We start from the raw sequence: 20,346 nt of genomic DNA, 5'->3' as shown, positions 1-20,346 counted from the left end.
GTAGCATTTCTAATTTGTCCCTTTAAGAAAACAAAAACTCCTTAACTTGCACACACAGAGCATGCAGGTAGAGTAGTATTCCACGCTTGGTTGCCTTCTGCCACAAGGTTAGGCAAGCATAAGTATAAAGAAATTAGGTACGCAGACTGAAAGTACAAGGAAGGAAATCCCTTTCCCCACCAGCATTTATTTATATTTAGTGTGAAGGCATAGAGATGTAACAAGACATGAGGGCACTACATTGGATGACGAGCTTTCTTCAAGTTATTTGCACTGTCACGTTTTGTATATCCATAACCACAGCTGTGAGTTCTTGTTTGTGAACCTGATTTTTTCTACCCATGCATATCAAGTATTATTAGAATTCCAGAACATGAAACAACCCAAAACATACAAGATTTGTCATAAGAAAACATTAGTTTGTACAACTGATCACAAGTTCACAAAAGCTTTGATCTCTCAGTGGGGAGAAGAAATTTTTTTAAATACAAAAGAAGTAGAGCAGATAAAACATGAAAACTCATGATTGCATCGGCCTCCACAGAGACTGTCTGGAAGCTGTCCGAGAGTGATGACTAAACAGAAACTGATCTGTTGTTTGCTGATTGGCAAGGACTAGCACTGCCAGAGCTAGGAATGCAGAACACAAGGACAAATAGTAGTAACCTCATTGCTTGTACATACGCATTGTAACACCACCAACAGGCAAGTTTCCTGGAAAGAGCAGGAAAGTAACAGAATAAATGTTTTATATACTTCCTTTTCGTAGCTTGCTTCTCTTTGCTTCAGAGATTTCCCAAGCTGAAATCCCTAAATCCATGGAAAAGAAGCACTGTCCCACGGTGCCAAGCACTATTGTATTCACATGATGAAAGGATGGTCAAGAATCCTTGAAGGATCCAACTGAACCACAATTTAGTGTAATTTTAAACCTCAAACCGATTTCTCTAACCAGTATAGGCACATCTTATGGTTGAGGACTGTATTACAATTACTTTATGTCACAAAACAGTGGGAAAGTAGGCTGGCAATCAGAGGTGCATTAGATACTCTTCTGCCTCATGAAACACTCACCACAGGACTCAGATTGCTGGGTGTAACTACAGGCAGCACGCTTGCTCTCCACATTTAATATAACCCCTTTTAATCAGATGCTGACAGAATATGGGAATACTAAATCTGTGAAGGAACTACCAGAAGTTCTTACACTATTTTTGTTTCTTGACAAAAAAATCTCACCAAATAGAAAATACATTTCCTTACATAAAGACAGTAGGATAGATCTACTGACTTCAGAGGTGTAAGTGAAAGGACTAAAAAGCAGGAACTGTACAATCTGCCTTTACCTCATGCTGCTTCTGCTGTTTGCTGCTGTTTCCACTCACAATGTCCATCCAGTTCAAGTCACTAGTCCAGTTCAGCATTAGCTGAAGCACAATTTTCACCAGGGAAGTGTACACAAGCTAATGGTAGAAGTAGGGTATCAGTAGGATACAAACACAATTAGTGGAATATTCCCAGTCTTGAGCCTCAATTCCACATTTGACTTCGTTTTGCTGTTCCCTTAGCATACAGGTAGTGTGCCTGGGGCTATTATTAAGCCAGCAAACGCAGTTTAATAGCACCTGCTTCTTCCTCACAAACTTCTGGGCTGCTGAACACCGATTTTGACAATCAAAGCTGCATTTGTATGTATCCCTGCTCACACTGCAGTTTCCAGGGTACGTGCTAGCATAACAGAACCACCTCACTTAGCCTAGTTTGGCATCCTAAAGCCATCTTCCATGACATCATACTCGGGTAGGTACAGAAATTTGTTATTGTAACATAAAGCACCTGCAATCTCAGTTGTTCCTAAATCTTTGTAAGCCAGGCCTCAGCCCCCAACCTCCAATAATTTCAGAGCCACTACATTACAGACTGTTCATCAAGTTTCAAATTCTTTGACTTCATAAAATGAAAGAGAATAATTTTCAGATCACAGTAACAAGAATTTCCAGTTGTTTTCTTCTCTTCATTTTTCAGTACGCATTTTTTCTGCTTTCTATTGATCCATTTCCACTTACATGCATATTCACTTTTCCTATTAAGCATTGATAGAATAGCAGTCATCCTAAAGAGGTTTGTTTCCCTATTAGATGGATTGCTTAGAATTAATTCATCACAGAACTATGTTCATGTAAATGCACTGGTGTATAAAATACTTCAAGAAGTATTTGAGAACCCTAGCTGCAGCAACACACTAGGCAAGTTAAGGCTTGTGAAGCCTTTTCTAGATGCTATATTTTACTATGTTTTTTTTCAAGACTTTATCCACAAATACCAAATAGAGCATTCCTGCAGTGTTTGGTAATGCCAAGTTACCTGATACTAAAAAAAGCTGTGTCCTTTTCAGTGTTGGCTTTTGCCCTACTAACTTTTTCTCTGGGTTCAAAGAAAAAGTATTCTATTTGATTGAGCCCAATAAGCTCCATGTGCTTATCTGATGACAAGAATCCAGTAAGGCAATCATTATAATGCCTGTACGATCAAATAGCACTGACAGCACTTAAAACATTTAAGTATCAAGTGCTTTCCTCTTCTCTTTCCACTAAGAAAAGCCTGATTAGGCAGTTTAAGTTTCATGTTCTGAAAAATAGAAATTACTAGTTCTTTTCCACTGCAAGTCCCAAATTGTTTGCCTTTCTGAACAGTGTAATAGTTAACTTGAAGAAAGGTCTGCAATTTAAGTATTTCAACAGCTCAAAAAGAAATGCATTACATGAGTTTGGATCTGTCACAGGATATCAACTACTTGGCAAGAGATGAGAAAGTAGTCCTTGGTATCTCCAGTCCTCTCAACTTTGCTTTCTTTTAAGTCACTTCCAATAACCAGGAATCAGGAGTCAGGTATCAGAGAGAGACAGGACTTACCATTAAACTTGCAATAATCTCTTCTTCACTAGTTTGAAGGCAAGATATGACCAGCTGCTGGGTAAGATTTTTTCAATGCTGCTACTAATCATCCTTGAAATTGCTTGAAATACTTGAAAGTGCCATTACTCCTAGATGACCTACAATGAAGTATTAAAACCCCTTGCAAGAGATCTGTGAGACTACATATACTAAAAACAAAATGTCATCAAGAAATAAGAAAAGCTCATCTTGTGAAGAAACAATGTTCGCAAACTGAGAGGAACTGGATATTACTGCTGTGGGATCGATCACTGGAACAGCTAGCGAAGCAAGTGGGAAACATAAATGTTTCCTTTCTCATACATGTGGATCTCCAGCACTGAAAGTTTCCAGTAGTAGCTCATTAACAGGATGGATCGGTGCAGCCAACAAGCAAGAAAAGCGATAGAAGCCTTCTCTTCACATTCACTCTGCAGCTGTATCAGGTTATACTGCTTGCCCAAGTGCACAAAGCACTGGCAACAAATAGGAACAATTCTTTTTTCAGGCCATCTTTTAATATCCCCGTGCTGTATAAATACAATCAAAACTCAAAAACGTCCACTGAAATATGAATGAGTACACAGCTTCTCTCTACAGTCATAGGCATCACTTTAGGGCTGCAAAACATGCCAATCAATTCAAGGTTTTGGCCAAGTTTAGTAAGTTAAGTATTGGGAATAAATACTAAGAAAAGAGATCAGCTTGAAATAAGTTTGTTTTGGAAGTAGTTTGTAATTTTAATCACATTACAGTAAAACTTTTCCCAAGTCAAAATATGCAGAACAACAACTTTGTCAAAATGGTGACAGTTTTAAACTCTCACTTTTGAAGCCAAGTCAAGAAATATTCCAGATTCTCTACAACTCTCAAAACTGCTCTTCCGTCTCATTCTGCTCAAAGCAGCAGCCAACAGCAGCTCCAAAGAGGCAATAGAGTACACATTATTGTTGGGTTGGTCTTAAACACAGATAAAAGTTCTGGTGTTGAGTAGAACTCCCTCAAAGAATAGCATGACAAACAGTGCTCAGTACAAAGACAGCTAGTTTTTGGGCTGTCTTAATTGAGCTTGCGCATCAACTAGCGCCAAGGATCTGTCTTCGTGTGCAACTCCTTACCACAACCACAGTAAAAGTAATCTTCACTGAAATACATATTTCTTGACAGGAAAAAAAATCCTAAGCTTTGATGCAAACTAAGATTAACCAAGTCAGTTAACTGTAAATAGCTCGTAAATCAGCACAGCGTAGTCATTTTAAGTAGGTTAGTATTGTGTCTGAAAGCCTGTTGAAAGTCAGTTATATCATTTTTAGTGAAGCAAAATTTCTATTTCAAGGAAGGGAAAACAACTTAAGAAGTCATCTTGGAAAAGTCTTGAATTAGGCAACCACCATTGCTGAGAAGACATGCTAGCAACTCCACCAATAAATGGTTAACTCTGCACCTTATTCCACAGCCCACTATCAGCACTTTTAGTTTTTCCTAGTTGCCTTTTTCTTTCTACTTCTTTCCACACAGAGGTGGCTGGCTCCAACTCTTACTCCTGTACTTTATCTTTCACTCCATTTAAGTGCATTCAGCTAGTTGAGACTTCTGACCACTTGTCCTCAAGTCTAACTCCCATTCCTCTTACCTTCTTTAAATTATTTATTCTGACAGCATCCAACACTTCTAGAGAACTCCATTTGAGCTCCAACCACCTTCCATAACCTCATACCTTTATGTAAAGCTTTTCTCATCCAGCTTAGAATCTAAAGTAGAGACTGAATTACTAGGAATTGCAGGTTCAACACCTAGAACAATCAAAATGACAAGAAAACAAGGGCTAAGGGATACTTTTCCATGTGGTAGTAAGCAAGAACGCCTGTCCACTACATGTGAACACTAAAGAAGAGCATGTAATCAAGGCAACACTTGATTGCTTGACTGCTTGAATATCGATAATAGAGTTCATCTGGACATTAGACACCCCCCATCTTGGGACCATATGCTAGATTACTGCAAAGCAGATAGTCATCATCCACAATCTCAACAGCAAGTTACACTCATCTGCAAGTACTACACATCTGAACTTACTAAACTAATTCAGACAAAAACATTCTATCTGATCTTTTAACTTTTAAGTGCAATAAGACCATATCCATAAATAACTCCTAACAGATACATACTGGTACATCAAAGTGTTTGGGCTTTGGTTTGTTATTCATTTCAGCAAGTGATAAACTTTCATAGGTAGCTCAACTATTCACAGCAGCAGCATCAAGACTGTGATCAAGTTAGCTTAAAAGTTCTTTCAGAAAGGCATCTGTGGTTAACTTAGATCTTTTTTATTATAGTTATGAGTACTATTTGTCAAGATTCACTCTGAAGAAGTGCGTTCAATATTGGCTTACATGCCGTAGCAGGCATCTGGCTCTATCTATCCCACAATAGAAGTACTTTCTAAATACAGACATACTTGTTCTCTTGCACTCTTCTCAGAGGAATGAGAATTAGCTTACTTGTTGCTAATTTCAGTTGCTAAAAACAAAAAGTTTTCCTTAAGACACATAAACCAGTCAAATTAAGATAGATTCCAGAAAATGTAATTCCAGAAAATTACATCCAGTAATATCCTTCTCAAATACAGAAGACAAAGCTACCTGTCTTTTCCTTTATATTTGATGCAAAGAACACTCTACATATCTCTAATAAAGACGCTTTTCCCTGGAACTGTTATATTTAGTCTGCTAACAATGAGTAACTGAGGTCTTATGTTAATCAGCCTACAGAATCCATAACATTTTAACTTAGCTTGGAAACCAACTTCCCTGACTTCTTTTGTAAGGTAACACACGGATACCCGGCTAAGCACAGGTTTTAAGTTCATAAATAAATGTTCAACCAAACTGCAGCTTTGGCAGGAAGGTTCCAGAGAGTATTTTTCATGCTGTTGCTTAAGCAAGAAGAGGAACTTCTAGGAATTTACTTTAAAAAAATATTTTGCTCATAGCAACCAGAACCTTTTTCATCATATAAAAGTGAAAGCTTCCTTACTCCCATCTAACTTTTCAGTAGTAACAGTTTTAGTTTTGTAAGAATTAGTATCAACACCGATGTTAGTTTCACAATTGACAAAAGTCACATATAAAGCCCTTATCACAGAAAAAAGTGAAGAAAAACTCTTTAGTTGCAGGCAGGAAGATATAATCCACACACTGCTTCTACTTCAAAGTATTCAAACGCAACACACTCTTGGGTAAACATCTAGTATTATTTCCAGACCAGAATTGCATCTGTTCACTCCAAAGAAGTACAGCAAGCTCTGCTCTGGAGAAACCACACATGCTGGTGTAGGTAAGCACTCGTGACTCATCTGCTTATAAAGTCTAGTTGAGGTTGGGTTGTTTGTTTCCCATCTTTGCGAAAAATGAAGTTTGAATAAGAAAATCTGGAACTCCTATTACATAGAGATTCCAGTCTTGAACAAAAGTCCTGCCAATTTCATTCCTCATGTCAATACTGTATCTCTTTTAAGACTGACTTTCAATTAATTGGATTTGAAGGTAACTGCATTTAGCTTTGTTTGATTTGATTTAAACCTAAACTGATCTGTTTTCCGATTTTGGCAAGGCTCACTGTTAAGTTACACATAGCATGAGAATGTTAACTTAGTGTTGCTACACAAACACACTTTATCATGAATGTTAGGTTCATATCAAAGGCCTGTGCAGTCAAGAAACTATCTTCACTAGCATCAACAGATCACCTCTGTCCATTATGTATACAATCATGTCAGGAGAGCACAGCAATGGTAGATTAAGTATCTACACCACGCTTTATGCAGAAAGTCTGGTGAAAAAAATGCACAACGACCAGTCTGTATCAAAGCCATCTATTATTTCAGAGAAAAAAAAAAAAATCAGATCGAAGACAACACACTTCTCTTACACAAACCGATTAGTTACTACTACTCCTTTGGTGCATCTGAACATACCCACCCCATCCAATGCTCTCATATGCAATACTAATTCTACATTTTAGAAAAAGGAAGGCCAAGGAATATTCTATTGTCATAGACATCACCTTTACTGGTTTTCCAAGCATGACAACTTAAGTAAAAAAAAGTCAGAGCACAAAACATTTTGAAGACTCCACTACCACCATCTGTGTTCCTTTGTGATAGTATTTTATACACTTTTTCTGAAAACTCTCACCAAAAAACTTTAGTGGGCTTCAAAACGCTTTACAAGAGAAAGAGCAAGTCAGGAGTAAGTTCAGTTCTGTCTAGTATCCACAAAGTTACAATTGCATCTGGCAAGTTTCATAACTTCCCTTTATCCACTCCAAATTGGAAGCAACTCTAGTTAACACCAAATCTTTTGTTCACTCAAGCCCTCCAACATTGCGGGAGGGGAAATGTTCATTAATAGTTTGTAATGCTGTCTTGGAACACAAATACATTGCTGCAGCTTAAGAGTTTCCCTGTATCTGATTTACTGGCTACCAGATGAGTGTTAAAGTTGCTTTGGCTTTCTGGAGATATTCTGAGATGCCAAATTAACTGCAGAGGCAAGATATATGCATGTGCCAAGTGTTTTAGCTGGGAGTCAAATACCTAAACAGCAGTCCAGGAAAACGTTCTCTTCCCATTAACGGGACACTAAATACTGCTGCTTGCCAAAAAAGGTTTTAAAAAATTCCTGCAGCTATGAATGTACCAAAAAAGCTCATTCTATTTTGCCTACCTGAGAACAGCAATAGTACACATGAAAAGCTTGCATCTTTCACTGACTTATTCACTTCACAATCACTGACAAGACTGATGTACATATTTCTGCACCTGCAATTGTAAAAGCAGATAAAATATTTAATACGTAATTTACAATGTATTTTACCAGCTTGGCATACAGGATGAACAGAATATATGAAAGTAGTTGACAGTTATAGGTTTGTGAAGGCCCTGCAAAAATATTACTTCAGATATCTGCTAATTTAAAAAAAAAAAAATCAATTTGCATTTTGTAAGTGATACAATTCAATCTACCACAAAATACAATGAGCTGCAAAAAACGTATACCATTCCAACAACAATGTATATAAGTTATTAAATAATGATCTGATTTAAAAGAATATAAATGAAGCCTTTAAGTAGGTCTTTTCTACATGCATATTATTCCTCATTAAAGAAAAATATGTAAAAAGGCCATTGGTAATTGCTTTGTTAACCACTGTAGAAAATGCCAATTCTCTGGTCACAGATGCCACTAGTTTAGCACTTAAGGTCTCTGCAGTGTTACATGTGATTATTTTTAAATACTGTTAATTCTATTACTCCATTGGTAAAGAACGTGTGACTTGGAATATGGCAGTCTTCATACTGAGAGGGTATGCACAGTTTTTTTTATTATCCAGAAGAACAGCACCCTCCACTGCTCTGTACTTGTGGCTCATCATCAATGATCTGTACACCTCGCCTTGCTGTTCCTGACTGACTGGAACCATTGCCTCTTGCTCTTTCATCCACTTGAGCCGTTTCTATCATTCCTGTAAAGGAAGAAAGTTATTAGATGATATTCCACTGCATTTTTACACAAAGACTTTGAGACTAATCTATGAGTTATATGCATAGAGACCAAGTTCAGCAAGACTGGTTTGCGTATGTATTGTGCACAAGTAACTACTCAGGCATCACATGGCACAGGTGCAAGAACATACTTAAATCTTCTTCCTAAAGCAGTAAACATCCAGCAGCTCCTGTTCACTTTGGGAGACCTCGAATGTTCTAGAGTTAATGACTTCAAAAGCTTGATTTACCCACCCATATCAAGAACATTCTGTTAAAAAGAAAGCAATCAAGAAAGTCCACACGCTACACATAGCACCCCACACACCAAAAACCCCTCCAACCTACTCGTCAAATATGCAGGCGAGGTTTTGCTTTAATTCTTATATAAGAATGCAATGATTAGGACAACTCCCCCGTGTTATGTTTTTATCCTACCTTTACCACTTGCTTAGACTGCTGTGTACAGGTTGCATCATTACAACTTTAAGTTTATAATTTGTAATTGACATAATTTAAGAAAACTTTTGAAAGAGGTTGAAACACAGCATTTGAAGCAGGCAATAATAAGACCAGTCACAAACAATGATTTGAGGTCACTATTTATGCACATCAAGTCAGAGCAGTGGGTGCTCCAACAAACACCAAGGACATTTTTCAAGTACAGCATGAATTTGCAATATTGTTAAGCACCTGTACATCAAGCTTCAATAGTGGTTACAGTACAGAAGTGGCCTGAAGTAGACTCATATGAAGACTATTCCTTGTAATAGTTCACAAAGCTTTTCTATACACTTTTAAGCATTCTGAAGCTTTGAGTGTTTTGTGAATAAGCTCTTTACCAAATTAGATAATACCTACTTTTACAAAGGTCAAGAAACAGTTCTTCAATTCCTTTGTTCTGTTTAGCTGAAGTATGATAATGTTTTGCTCCAACAGATTCAGCATACCTGCAAGAACACAGATAACTTCATTGCACCAAAGGACTCAATCTTCCTAAGCCACTTTACACGAAGTAAAAAAATAATCAAAAAAGCTTTGAGTTCAGAGTTAATCCACACACACCGATTTAAAGTAAAACCAGAATGATGTTGTTAAAACTCCCATGACTGATGAAAAACATTAGATGAAATAAAGAGAATTTCACATAAACAAATACATTTAAACTGCAAATGTTGACTTTAATCATGTACAACTCTCCAGTTACACTTGGATCACTAAGGACATTCCAGGACTCAGGTACTAACAGAACACTTAACACAGCAGGCAGCTAGGCACTGTTGGTTTATCCCTGCCAGTCGTTAACAGCATCACAAGTCTAGTACTCCAGCATAACTTTGCAATGACTACTTCTATTAATAACTGGTGTGACTTACGTTTCTGCTTCTTGCACTGAAACATGTCTCTCTTTTTCCAAGTCTATTTTGTTACCTGTTGGAAAGAGGTTAATCATTTAAGTCTTTGTACTCTAAAATTACACAAAAGAAAGCAGTCATGTAATCATTGTATCCCATTCTTTTCTCACAAGCCACCCCAGTAAAGACTGACTTTTACACAGGTCTCAATTTGGAGCATAACACTGATTTAATAATTCCCTTTCACTCAAGTGTTTACTGGCAATGAAGATGAAGTTCTACTTCTGCAGAGAGCTCAAGACAGCCAAATACCTCCATGTAAGCCAATGATTCAGCCTTCTGCTTTTCTTTTGTGATTTATTAGCAGCTTATCTGTGCTGCAGTAGTTTTTGTAGAATACGCATATATCTATCTTCCTCAAAGTGTTTTAGTCACTAGACCCGATTTAAAATCTAAACCCAGTATTTCTGTTGCATTCTGTTTGCATTGAACTATCCAAGCTCTAAAGCCTCTTTCCAACCCCCAAGCACTTACTATGAAAACAGACACACATCCAGTCTATGCCAGAATAAAGAGATCTCTAAGTACTTGCAAGAAGGTCGATACTCAGTTTCTCTGTCTTAAACTACAGCCTGCAGGTGTATGTAACACTACACCACGTCAAAAGTGTGCGATAAACAACTTGGTTTTTAAAACTAACTTGGTCTTCCTCAATGTCATCTGCTGAAACTTCTAGCTCCAACTAAATTTTAAATATCAAATTAACATAAGCTTTACGCCTTCACATGTACAAGCTATCAAAGCAGTGTTTGGAAGATGCTATTAATCAAAACAAACACTTCTGATGCAGTCATTACAATTACATGTTAAAAAAAGCTTACCTACTATACATAAACAGATTTCATTTCCCAACATTTTTCTTAATTCCTTAACCCAGTTTTTTACCTGCAAAAAGAACAGACCTAAGTTTATTTTTATTCATTATACTACTAGCTTAAGCATTGCTGAACTGGCCCATTTCCTTCATTAACCATTTACTCTAAACTTGAAACAAACGTGTTTAGAGAAACATATACGGATAAAATATTCTTTCGATAACTACCTATGGCTCTTGTTCAGCCATTTTTAGTCTGCAGTTGAAATTACAGCAAATTACTTAAAATTTCTGGAGTAATCAAACCGTATTTTCTAACCCACCACAATCATGTTAGCCCCACTCCAAAGAACAAGTTCACTGCATTGGCCACTTTAGGTCAGGCATGAGATCTTTTACCAACAGGACCTTACTGATAGATCGCAAATACTACCTCAAAGGTAGAGGTACCTGAACAGAGTTGTTCAGGTTAGATTATAACAGATGTTTGTTTCCTGAGAGAACAGATCAGAAGAAAATGTCCCATCAGCTGATGGTCAAGTATCTGTTATGAATTCTGTTGTCATGCTTTGAAGTTGTGTGATCATTGCATTGACTTGGGGACTGCTAATTTAACTTAAGTCGTGAAGAGAAGCATTCACAAAGAAACTAAAAATAGTTAAGATAAATGATGCAGAGAAAGTTATGCAATAACTTCTACAAATTAAACCTTCCCTCTTTTCTTCTGAGAATTTAAGTAGTTCGATATCATAGAATTTCACTAAGGAGGGCTCAGCACAAAAAAGTAGAAGTAGTACTCACAAGTTATCACAACTGCAGATGTGGGGTAAGAATTTAACTGGTGGCACGAGTGCTTTACTTGCCTTACATCAGACTATTTAAATTACCTAAGCTGTTGTGGAAATGTACCCTTGCACTACTTCTATCATAGTTTACACAAGCCTTGCCCATACAACCACAATTTCTGACTCCTATACAGAGAGGTCTTACTGGTTTTGCTACAAGCTAATCTGAGACAAACTCACTTCAGGAAAGCACGTCACCAGTTTTGAGCTCAACATATTATCGAGTGATAGCACTAATTTGACTCAGGGCTGGAAACCTCACCTGTTCAGACTGACCAACTAATATTGCTCTAAAATAATTTCAGAGTCTGATGACTATTTGAAGTGCAAATTTCTATTATCACTGAGGAAATCTTGTTTCCACTATCATATACTCCATTTTCAGAGTCCTCTGTTCTGTAAAAGGTCACGTCACTTAATATCTTTTAGTAATTTGGCTTATACAGTAGAGACCAGTATCGCATAACACCAAAACAGTACAGGTTTATGTTTATAGCCAGTCACAGTTAACTCACACATCCAGTTCTCTGATGTTCTTTGAATAAACCTCCTAGAACTTTCATAGATTGTAGAAGTCTGCCTTCAAAAGAACACTGATAAAGCGTATATTTCAATTATATGGTCTAAATTTGCAGAAATGTATATTGCTATTGCTGAAAACGGAAGACACAATATGACTTTACAAACTCATATTATGTATTATCTTTCAATCAGTTTACACATCACACACTGGTAAAAATCTATCCAGTACCTTTTGAAAAGAGTCTTCATCTGTTATATCATATACTAGAATAGCGCCATTAGAATCCCTGTAGTAAATCGGTCCCAGTGCATGAAATCTTTCTTGACCAGCTGTATCCTGCATTTATAATAAACTTGTTAGCCTTTAAGACAAAACGAACAGTACTTGAAGAAACTCTAAATGCTTGGAAATTTTACTTTATTAAGAAGTGCCTAACATTCGAGTTCTAGTAAACCAAAAATACTCTGTTTAGCTAGGGGAGAAAAAACAGGAAAGTGAACATACCCATATTGCAAGGTTTACTCTCTTCCCACCAATATTTAGCTTCTTTGTAAGAAAAGATGCCTGGAAAGCAAAACAGATTAGCGTTAAGCATTACACACAAATGTCTCATTTGACTTCAGAATAATTTATTAATAAAAATACCTGAGACAATAAAAGAGATGTCTAGATCAAAATACTCTTTAAGCCAGAAGGCTTAGTCAATACTAAGCCAGTTATACATTTCACTACAGTTTGACAGAAGTCTATTCTAAATAAATTTGGCTTAAGCCAATCATTTACTACATCTTTTTGCTGTTGTTTGGAATGACTTGGGAAGGACAAGAGGTTTGTGTGGAAAGAGTCCAAATTCACAACACTGATAAGTCTAAGCTGAACTCTAAGCATTTCACAAGAGTACACGAAGCCTGGGTAAAAAACAGCCCAGCAGGATTTTTAATTTGCAGGAGGCAGGTAAAGTGGTTCACTATCCAGAAAAAAACCAAAATAGTTGGATTTCCTTGTAATAGTCTTCGAACACCGTTTTTCTGCAAGTTCCCTTGTCTGCAACTCTTCCCCTTTTTTAAAGTGAGCCCACAATTGTCCTCATCTGTTTTGGGGGACTTCCGACGCAGTGGTGTGGTTTGTTTGGGAGGTTGTGTTGGTCTGTCCCTCAGTCTGTCCCATGTTGTCATTTCCACTCCACCCCCCACCAACGCTGTTCCTGAAAGCTCAGGGATATGCTTCTCAGCTGACACACAAACAGAAAGCAAGCAGGAAGATAAGAAAAGCCTCAGAATAAGCATATAACCTGCTCTAAGAATTCTACTACATTACCTTCTGAAAACATTTTACAGGACCAGAGCACACTGCAAGGTTAGTCTAATTTCAGTAATTCAAGAGTATGATCCACATCTTCAAACAGCACCTTTGTTACCAAGTGTAGAGTTAGGTGGCTATAAAGGGTTATAATTTAATATGAGTTTAATAGGCTAGAAGAGGGTCTGAAGGAGTCAATACATCAGGAACCTCTTGCCCACATCCTTCTGAACACTAGCAGTAACAAGTTAACATCAGACAATTCAGTTGCAAGGATTAACTTGTCTTTTGCCCTAAATTATGTTCAGTTTTCCTTTCAGTTTCCTTACATTCCAATACAAGCAAGTATTCAGTGATATTCTGATACATTCATTACAGATTATATTAGGCTGGACTGTAGCAGCTCAACATGAGCTCTCTGTATGAACGCTGCCCAGGCACTGAACCAAATAAGAGTTGTGTTCATGTGCCAAGTGTCACAGGCCAGATCAGCTTCTTGAAACAATATGCTGCTTAACTACACAAGCAACTGGTACACATGTAGAAGACCATGGCAGTTCAATTTACACCAGCCTAAATGGCTGTCAGAATGCCTCTCTGGAGTGCTGTCCGTATGACAGTTAAAGTCATCCGTCACTCCGCTGCTAGTGCAACTCCAGTTCTTCAGCTGCTTCCTTAACCTCAGCTCTGGCATCTGTGTGGCCTAAGGTAAGACAATTCAAGAAGCTTCTCTTCTTTTTTGAGGCAAATTTTGCCTTCCCCCAAAGCATTCCACTAAGTCTAGTAAACAGGACAGAGAGAAGACAGACCAGAAGAAAGATAAACACTCAAAAACTTTCCAAGAACAAACAGCAGAGTACCAATCATTGTGGCCATTGTAATGCATTCACACTACCCTTCAGTCTACAGTGAGGTGGCATAAGTCAACTTCAAAAAAGTATTTAACATGCTAGCCGATTTATAACAAACAGTTTAAGAGCAGAGCAGCAAATGTTAAAAAAATCAGAAAAACTCCAATTCTTTAACCAAGAAATCTGCAGAAAGTTTATGGCTTTCAGCTAGCTGTCCCAAAGGGCTACCTGATCAGCATGTAGTCCTCATATCAGAATTTGTTCAACTACAGCAGAGTTTAGAAGTCAAAAGCTCAGAGGTGACTTCGTAAGTTTTAACTCACCATCACTTGGGCCATATTAATAGAAGGAATGGTTATACGTAAAGAAATTGTATTTATTAATGAGTTTACCTGACAGTACTTGATTAATATGCTGTACTACAGTACTTGATACTCTATTGTAAACCTTAACAGAAAAAGCTCTTCTGAGCACTGTTTGCTATTGTCACAACACAGAATCAATCTGCTCAGTTAATTCAAGTTTCATGCAAGTGCTTGGGGATCAGATTTCTGGACCAATATACAGAAATGCTTCACAGAAACAGGATTTATATTTAAAAAGCATATTACTCAGTATCCATAAAGCTATATCATTATGGCTTTAAGCATGGGGCCAATTAATAGCACAGATACCTTTACTATCTGACAAAGCAAATACCAAATTAGGCTTATCACCACAGATAACTTTTGCCCTAAGTATCGCCAGTCCTTCAGGTCACTACAGCTTTTGATAACACTGGGTTTCAGCGCTACGAGTAAAATATTTCCTTTGCTATATATCCAAATATTAGAAAACCCATACATTCAATAAGACTTTTCAGTGTCTCCCAAAAAAAAAAAAAAAAAAAAATCACAGGAGACTGAGGCAATTGTATTTGCTCTCTGCATTAAAACTTGAACTTCTAAGTTTCAGTCAAAAAACAAGAGACAACATCCTATATCTGATATCTTGTTCACAAGCAAGTTTGCCTAAAAGCTTGCCCAATAACAAGATTAGAAACAGGTATTTGAAGCAGTCACCACTGAGCAGAAAGCTTTGTGAACACGCAAGAAACTGTCAATACCCTATTACAGATAAAATGCTTTCTTCTTCCTTGTGTTCATACACTTGAAGAAAACTGTTAGCAGGCTTCATTCTTGAATTAATAGGCATGGGTAAGTTTGGCATATTTACCATCAGTAAAGTACACTTGACGGTCACAACAACAAATGTGCTAAAGGCAAACAAGCCAAGAGCTGCCTTTTAACATAAACACACACACATCCCTTCAAGTCCCATTTGTCTCATAGAAGAGCAAGGTTACCACTCTTCGCTCATCCTGAGGTTACAGATCAAAAGAATAACCAGGGGACCAGATGAACTAAGTAGTTTAGAAGTTTGGTGGGAATCCAACATGGAAGGAAAAAATCTTAACTAATGTTTAGGAGCCTAGTATAAGCAAAGAGTCAACTGCTAGAGTGTCAATGCCTCTGATATCAGTACAGTCTAGATAGCAGTAGGCAATTACACACAGAAGAGGATTCAACAAATTTTTCTAATCTCCCAAGAATTTACCGAATTGAATACTATAGAGTTAAATTTGAATTGTGACTTGGCTTAGAATCAGTAGCTCCTTTCCATATTATTGCCATTAACTATGGCAATTTTTTCTAGGACTTTCAAAACCCCATAAGTGTGTAGGACCACAGTTAAATGGAAGAAAGTCATTGCAAAAACAAGCCTTTGAGGTAAAGTGCTAATTTCGGTATTTTCACTTTACTGTTTTACGAATGGTCTGAGAAACACATACACTGAAAAGAAAAGGAAAATGCAATTTTAAGATCTAAAATTCCATTGTCTCTGTGTGCCTGTGGAAAATCTCTTCTTTCTTTTAATTCTTCCTTCTAAGAGCTCAGTCCCACATAACCATTAAGTCCTGTTAGGAGCTCATAAAATAGCTCAACTAGAAGACACGGAAGACTGAACTGTAAAAGACTCTTGAAAGTCACCAAATAAAAGCAGGTGCACATCACCTACCCCTCAACTGCTTCATCTTCAACAGACAAAAGCCAGGCATACTAACACTGCATATAGCACTGAATCTCCCTGCACTCTCTTCCACCAGCTCTTTCCCTTCTGCTACCTTAGGCAGCCAAGACAGCTTTTCCAGGTTATGCAAGTCCAGCAAAGGAAGCAGGATCTCTACAGTATGATTAGCACCATACCAGCACCTCTCTTAGTTCAGATATTTTTGCAATCCTTCACATACTTGAGAGAAAAGTACACAAAACCTCTAACCAAAAGTTTCTGAGTTTTTATTTTTTTTTAATAGTTTGATAATAGGTTTATTGCTAGAAGAATACCAGCACAGTTCACTTGATACCAATTTACAGTTTACAATTATTTTATCAATATGAGATTACTGACCTCAATATTTCAATCAACAGGAACCAATTAACTGTCCTACCAGTTCTGATAACAGGCATTGTATCCATTGCCGGCAAAACCTCCTAGCTTTCCTTCATCAGATTTTTCATATTGTTCTAGATAATTTTTTATGTCAATAAGTAACTATCTTAAGATATCAATGACCTCAAATTGAAATAAAGTACATGACTTGAAGCTAACATAACAGCAATACATCCCAGCAGCCTTCTTGACCTCAAAGGAAGTTCCAGCTCACCATTTCCCTCTAGCTAGCAGTTACGGAAGTGGGGCACATGGAAGTGAGAAACGGCTCTCTTTCACTAAAAGCCTTCTGCAACTATCACAAAAGAAACTCTCCTATGAGCGTACACAGATTAACTTCAAATTAAAGTAATACTTAAGTGTTAGAATTCAGACAGGAAAGCATACATATACCTTAGGTAAGATGTTTACACCAATCAACGTAAAGACTTCCTGTATTCTCCATCACTGGGCTCACACTGCAGGAAATACCAGCCAACATTACTAAATAAAGCTTCCAGAAGTATACAGTCTCATCACCCTTTCTGTTGCAAGCATATTGGAATAAAGCATTACACAGTACTTTCTTTTTTCTAAGTCAGAAATTACTGTGGATGGAGAGCCTCTAGTCTCAGTGTCTACTGATCTTTTCATATGTTCCATCACTGTGGCTCCTCTGCTGAATCACAAGCCAAGTATCTAATTTTGGCTTTATTGGAACAAAAGTTATTTGGCACAATACTATGAACTGATGCCAAGAAACAAAGCCACCTTATCAGATAAATCCTTCAATCTTAAAAAGTAGTATGTTTTGCAAAAATGTTACCTCATTGATTAATCAGATAGCCTAGTTTCTCCTTATCTTATTTTAAGGGACATTTTAATTTGCTAGTGGATGAAGTTACTAAAATATTCTAAAGTCTTATTTTACAATAAAATGTATACGTGGCTAATGAGGCTCAGAACAGAAAAGCAAATGAGTTGAGAAACACAGTGCAGTCATTTAAGAGATACAGATAGCAACCAGAAACCTCATCATCAAGTGTGAGCATGTGTTTCCGCTCCTGTACAAGCACATACACTCCCTTCCAGCTAGTCAAAACCAAAATGTCTCAAGTAATAGTATCTAGAGACATTTTCCTGACAACATTTGGGAACCACTTAAAGGTCCATTTTGACATTAGTGACCCAAGTCTGTGTTCCAACTCACATTTTGTATCTATTTTTACTAGAGATTTAAAGAACATTATTAACAAAAACGCATCAAGCTGCATCATATGGCAAACAGCTTTAGTCTTTCTACATGGGATATGAGAATTCAGCAAAACACAATCATTTTGATGCATTTCACATGATTGCTTGCTCAATACTCTGACACCTACAAGCTACCAGTCATTGCTGTAGTGTAGCAAATATCAATTACCTCTGCAGCAATTAGAGCTACCACCAGCTTGCCACAAACACCACACTATGCCTAGTAAAACCACACCTACCAATAGATTCATTCAACAGCAGAGAATGAATATAGGGTAACAAAGTTTAAAACAGGTTCTTTTCAGCACTTTATAGCAAAATTGGAGCAACAGTACCTGCTTTAAGAAACAGTATTGTTTCTAGCGCCTGTCTAATGTTCCTTTGGTTTTATGCGGAAGTTTCACTATCAAGTACTTCTCAGATAACCAGCCCACAAGTATTTTCCCCTAAATACACACGAAGAGTGCACAACTAGCCTAAGGCTAATCTTTAGCAACACCTACTCTTTTTTCCATACTTCACAGAACCTAAAAAGCAGTTCAAACCCTACTAGTGGCCCAGGTGATGGCAGGGTTTATATTCATTACAGTGCTAAACCTACCATTCCATATCCATACTCACAGCTTCTAAGAAAGATGCTGTGCAACTGGTGTAACTGCAAGTAAAAAGGTTAAGCAAACAGAGACATCCCAGAAGACTTTAACATACAACCCAGAACACAAAGTTTAAAGCATGTTTTCTATGACCACGTACACTTTAAGCATTTTGTACCATGGCATCTATTCCATTTGGTACTAGTAGGTAACTGAAAAAAATGTTACTGTCAAGAATAACACCCCGTCACATTTTGTAAGTGGAACATCACTTTTTTGTTTCTTCTATATCAGCAGCAGACAAAGAATTAGGCCAAAATCAGGGAAATAACATGACAGTCAAGTGAACCTTAAGAATCTTTTCTGTTATTAAATCATAAGCCTTGATCTCATAAACCATTCTGTTGTCCTCTTTAAAAAGTAGTATTTTGGCAGTTCAAGTGTTCAGATTTGAGACTATGAGGATGACTATAATTAACAGAAACACAGCAGGTCCAAAACACTTAGTCATAGTCCACTACCAGTGACTACTTTCAAATCATGCTTCTCAAGCTTCAAAAGACATTCATGTAAGTAACTGGAAAAAAACAAGCCGTTAGTATTCAGAACCAAAACGAGGCCTTTAAAGTACTGAAAACTTAAGTCTGAAGCTCAAAAAGAACGAGAAAATTTTCTTCCAGCAAACTCTGCAGGGGACAGATACCATTTAAAGGGGCAGAGCGGTCACTCCGTCTACGGTAAACAGGAAGGCAAGCACCAAAAAAGCGGTGCGGGTTTACAGAGCAAGACTCCATCAGCCCCAGGGTGGAAGAGGTGCGACAATAAGGGCGACAGGGCGACCCATGGGTGGAATGGCACTGGCCAGCCAGCCCAGAAGGCGCGCAAGGGGAGGGGAGAAGGACAGTGGACACACAGACGCACACACAGACACCCCATCCCTCGCACCTGCAGGGTGGTGATGTGCTTGTCGTTGAACTTGTTCTCGCAGTAGCGCAGCACCAGGGAGGTTTTCCCCACGCAGCCCTCCCCGAGCAGCACCACCTTGAAGGAGAAGCTGCGGCCACCGGCCGCCGCGCCGGGCCCCGCCGCCATCCGCGCCGCACGCCCAGCGCCGCCTCACATCAACGCCCCGCGGCCGCCGCCGCCACCGGAACCCCGCGGGGGAGGAGAAAGCACCGCCGAGGACGCGGGAACAGGCAGCGAGGAGAAATGGAGAAAAGAGAAGACGCCAAAAACCACAACCCGCCCTGGCAAACACCGGCCCCGCTGCCCCTAATGGCGTCTTCTTCCTCCTACGTCACGCGCCGCTCGGTCACGCGCGCCCCGCGCGCCGCCAATGGGAGGGGAGGACGCGGCGGCGGAGGGAGGCCACGCCCCCGTCCTGGGCGGGGTCTGAGTGGGGGCGTGGTCTGATAGGAAGGGGCGGGGACTGATGGGGTCTCCCGGGCGTGGCTGGGGGGGGCGCGCTGGGTGGGCTGGGGTTGGGTCATAGGATCATAGAATGGTTCAAGTTGGAGGGGTTCCGAAAGGCCATCTAGTTCCAACCCCCTGCCATGGGCAGGGACACCACCCACTGGATCAGGCTGCCCAAAGCCCCATCCAACCTGGCCTTGAACACCTCCAGGGATGGGGCATCCACAGCTTCCCTGGGCAACCTGTGCCAGTGTCTCACCACCCTCATCGTGAAGAAATTCCTCCTTAGGTCTAGTCTAAATCTGCCCTTCTCCAATTTAAAGACATTCTCCCTCATTCTATCACCACAAGCCTTTATAAACAGTCCCTCCCTAGCTTGCTTGTAGCACCC

At 38.7% G+C, this 20,346-nt stretch overlaps 1 protein-coding gene across 1 annotated transcript; it reads right to left on the bottom strand.

Annotated features, from left to right (window-relative positions):
- Positions 1-147: 147 nt before the first annotated feature.
- RAB21 (RAB21, member RAS oncogene family) lies at positions 148-19,845 on the bottom strand. Its single transcript, XM_054064892.1, has 7 exons — positions 19,488-19,845; positions 12,581-12,640; positions 12,305-12,412; positions 10,716-10,779; positions 9,856-9,910; positions 9,341-9,429; positions 148-8,460 (listed from the first exon to the last, which is right to left on the bottom strand). The coding sequence occupies exons 1-7, from the start codon at positions 19,632-19,634 to the stop codon at positions 8,321-8,323; spliced, it is 663 nt and encodes a 220-aa protein (XP_053920867.1). The 5' UTR covers positions 19,635-19,845; the 3' UTR covers positions 148-8,320.
- Between the last annotated feature and the right edge of the window lie 501 nt (positions 19,846-20,346).

The sequence above is a fragment of the Cuculus canorus genome, chromosome 1 (assembly GCF_017976375.1).
Source record: "Cuculus canorus isolate bCucCan1 chromosome 1, bCucCan1.pri, whole genome shotgun sequence".
Taxonomy (NCBI): domain Eukaryota; kingdom Metazoa; phylum Chordata; class Aves; order Cuculiformes; family Cuculidae; genus Cuculus; species Cuculus canorus.
Note: the sequence above shows the minus strand (reverse complement) of the source record. Positions and strands in the feature narration are given on the sequence as shown.

Bases quoted from the DNA above. Each gene is read 5' to 3' on its own strand.
- RAB21 (XM_054064892.1), bottom strand. From the start codon at position 19,634: ATGGCGGCGGGGCCCGGCGCGGCGGCCGGTGGCCGCAGCTTCTCCTTC. The intron at 12,413-12,580 runs GTATGTTCACTT...TTATAAATGCAG, and splicing joins GAGTAAACCTTGCAATATGG to GATACAGCTGGTCAAGAAAG. The intron at 8,461-9,340 runs GTAGGTATTATC...CTTCCTTTACAG, and splicing joins GTTTCTTGACCTTTGTAAAA to GAATGATAGAAACGGCTCAA.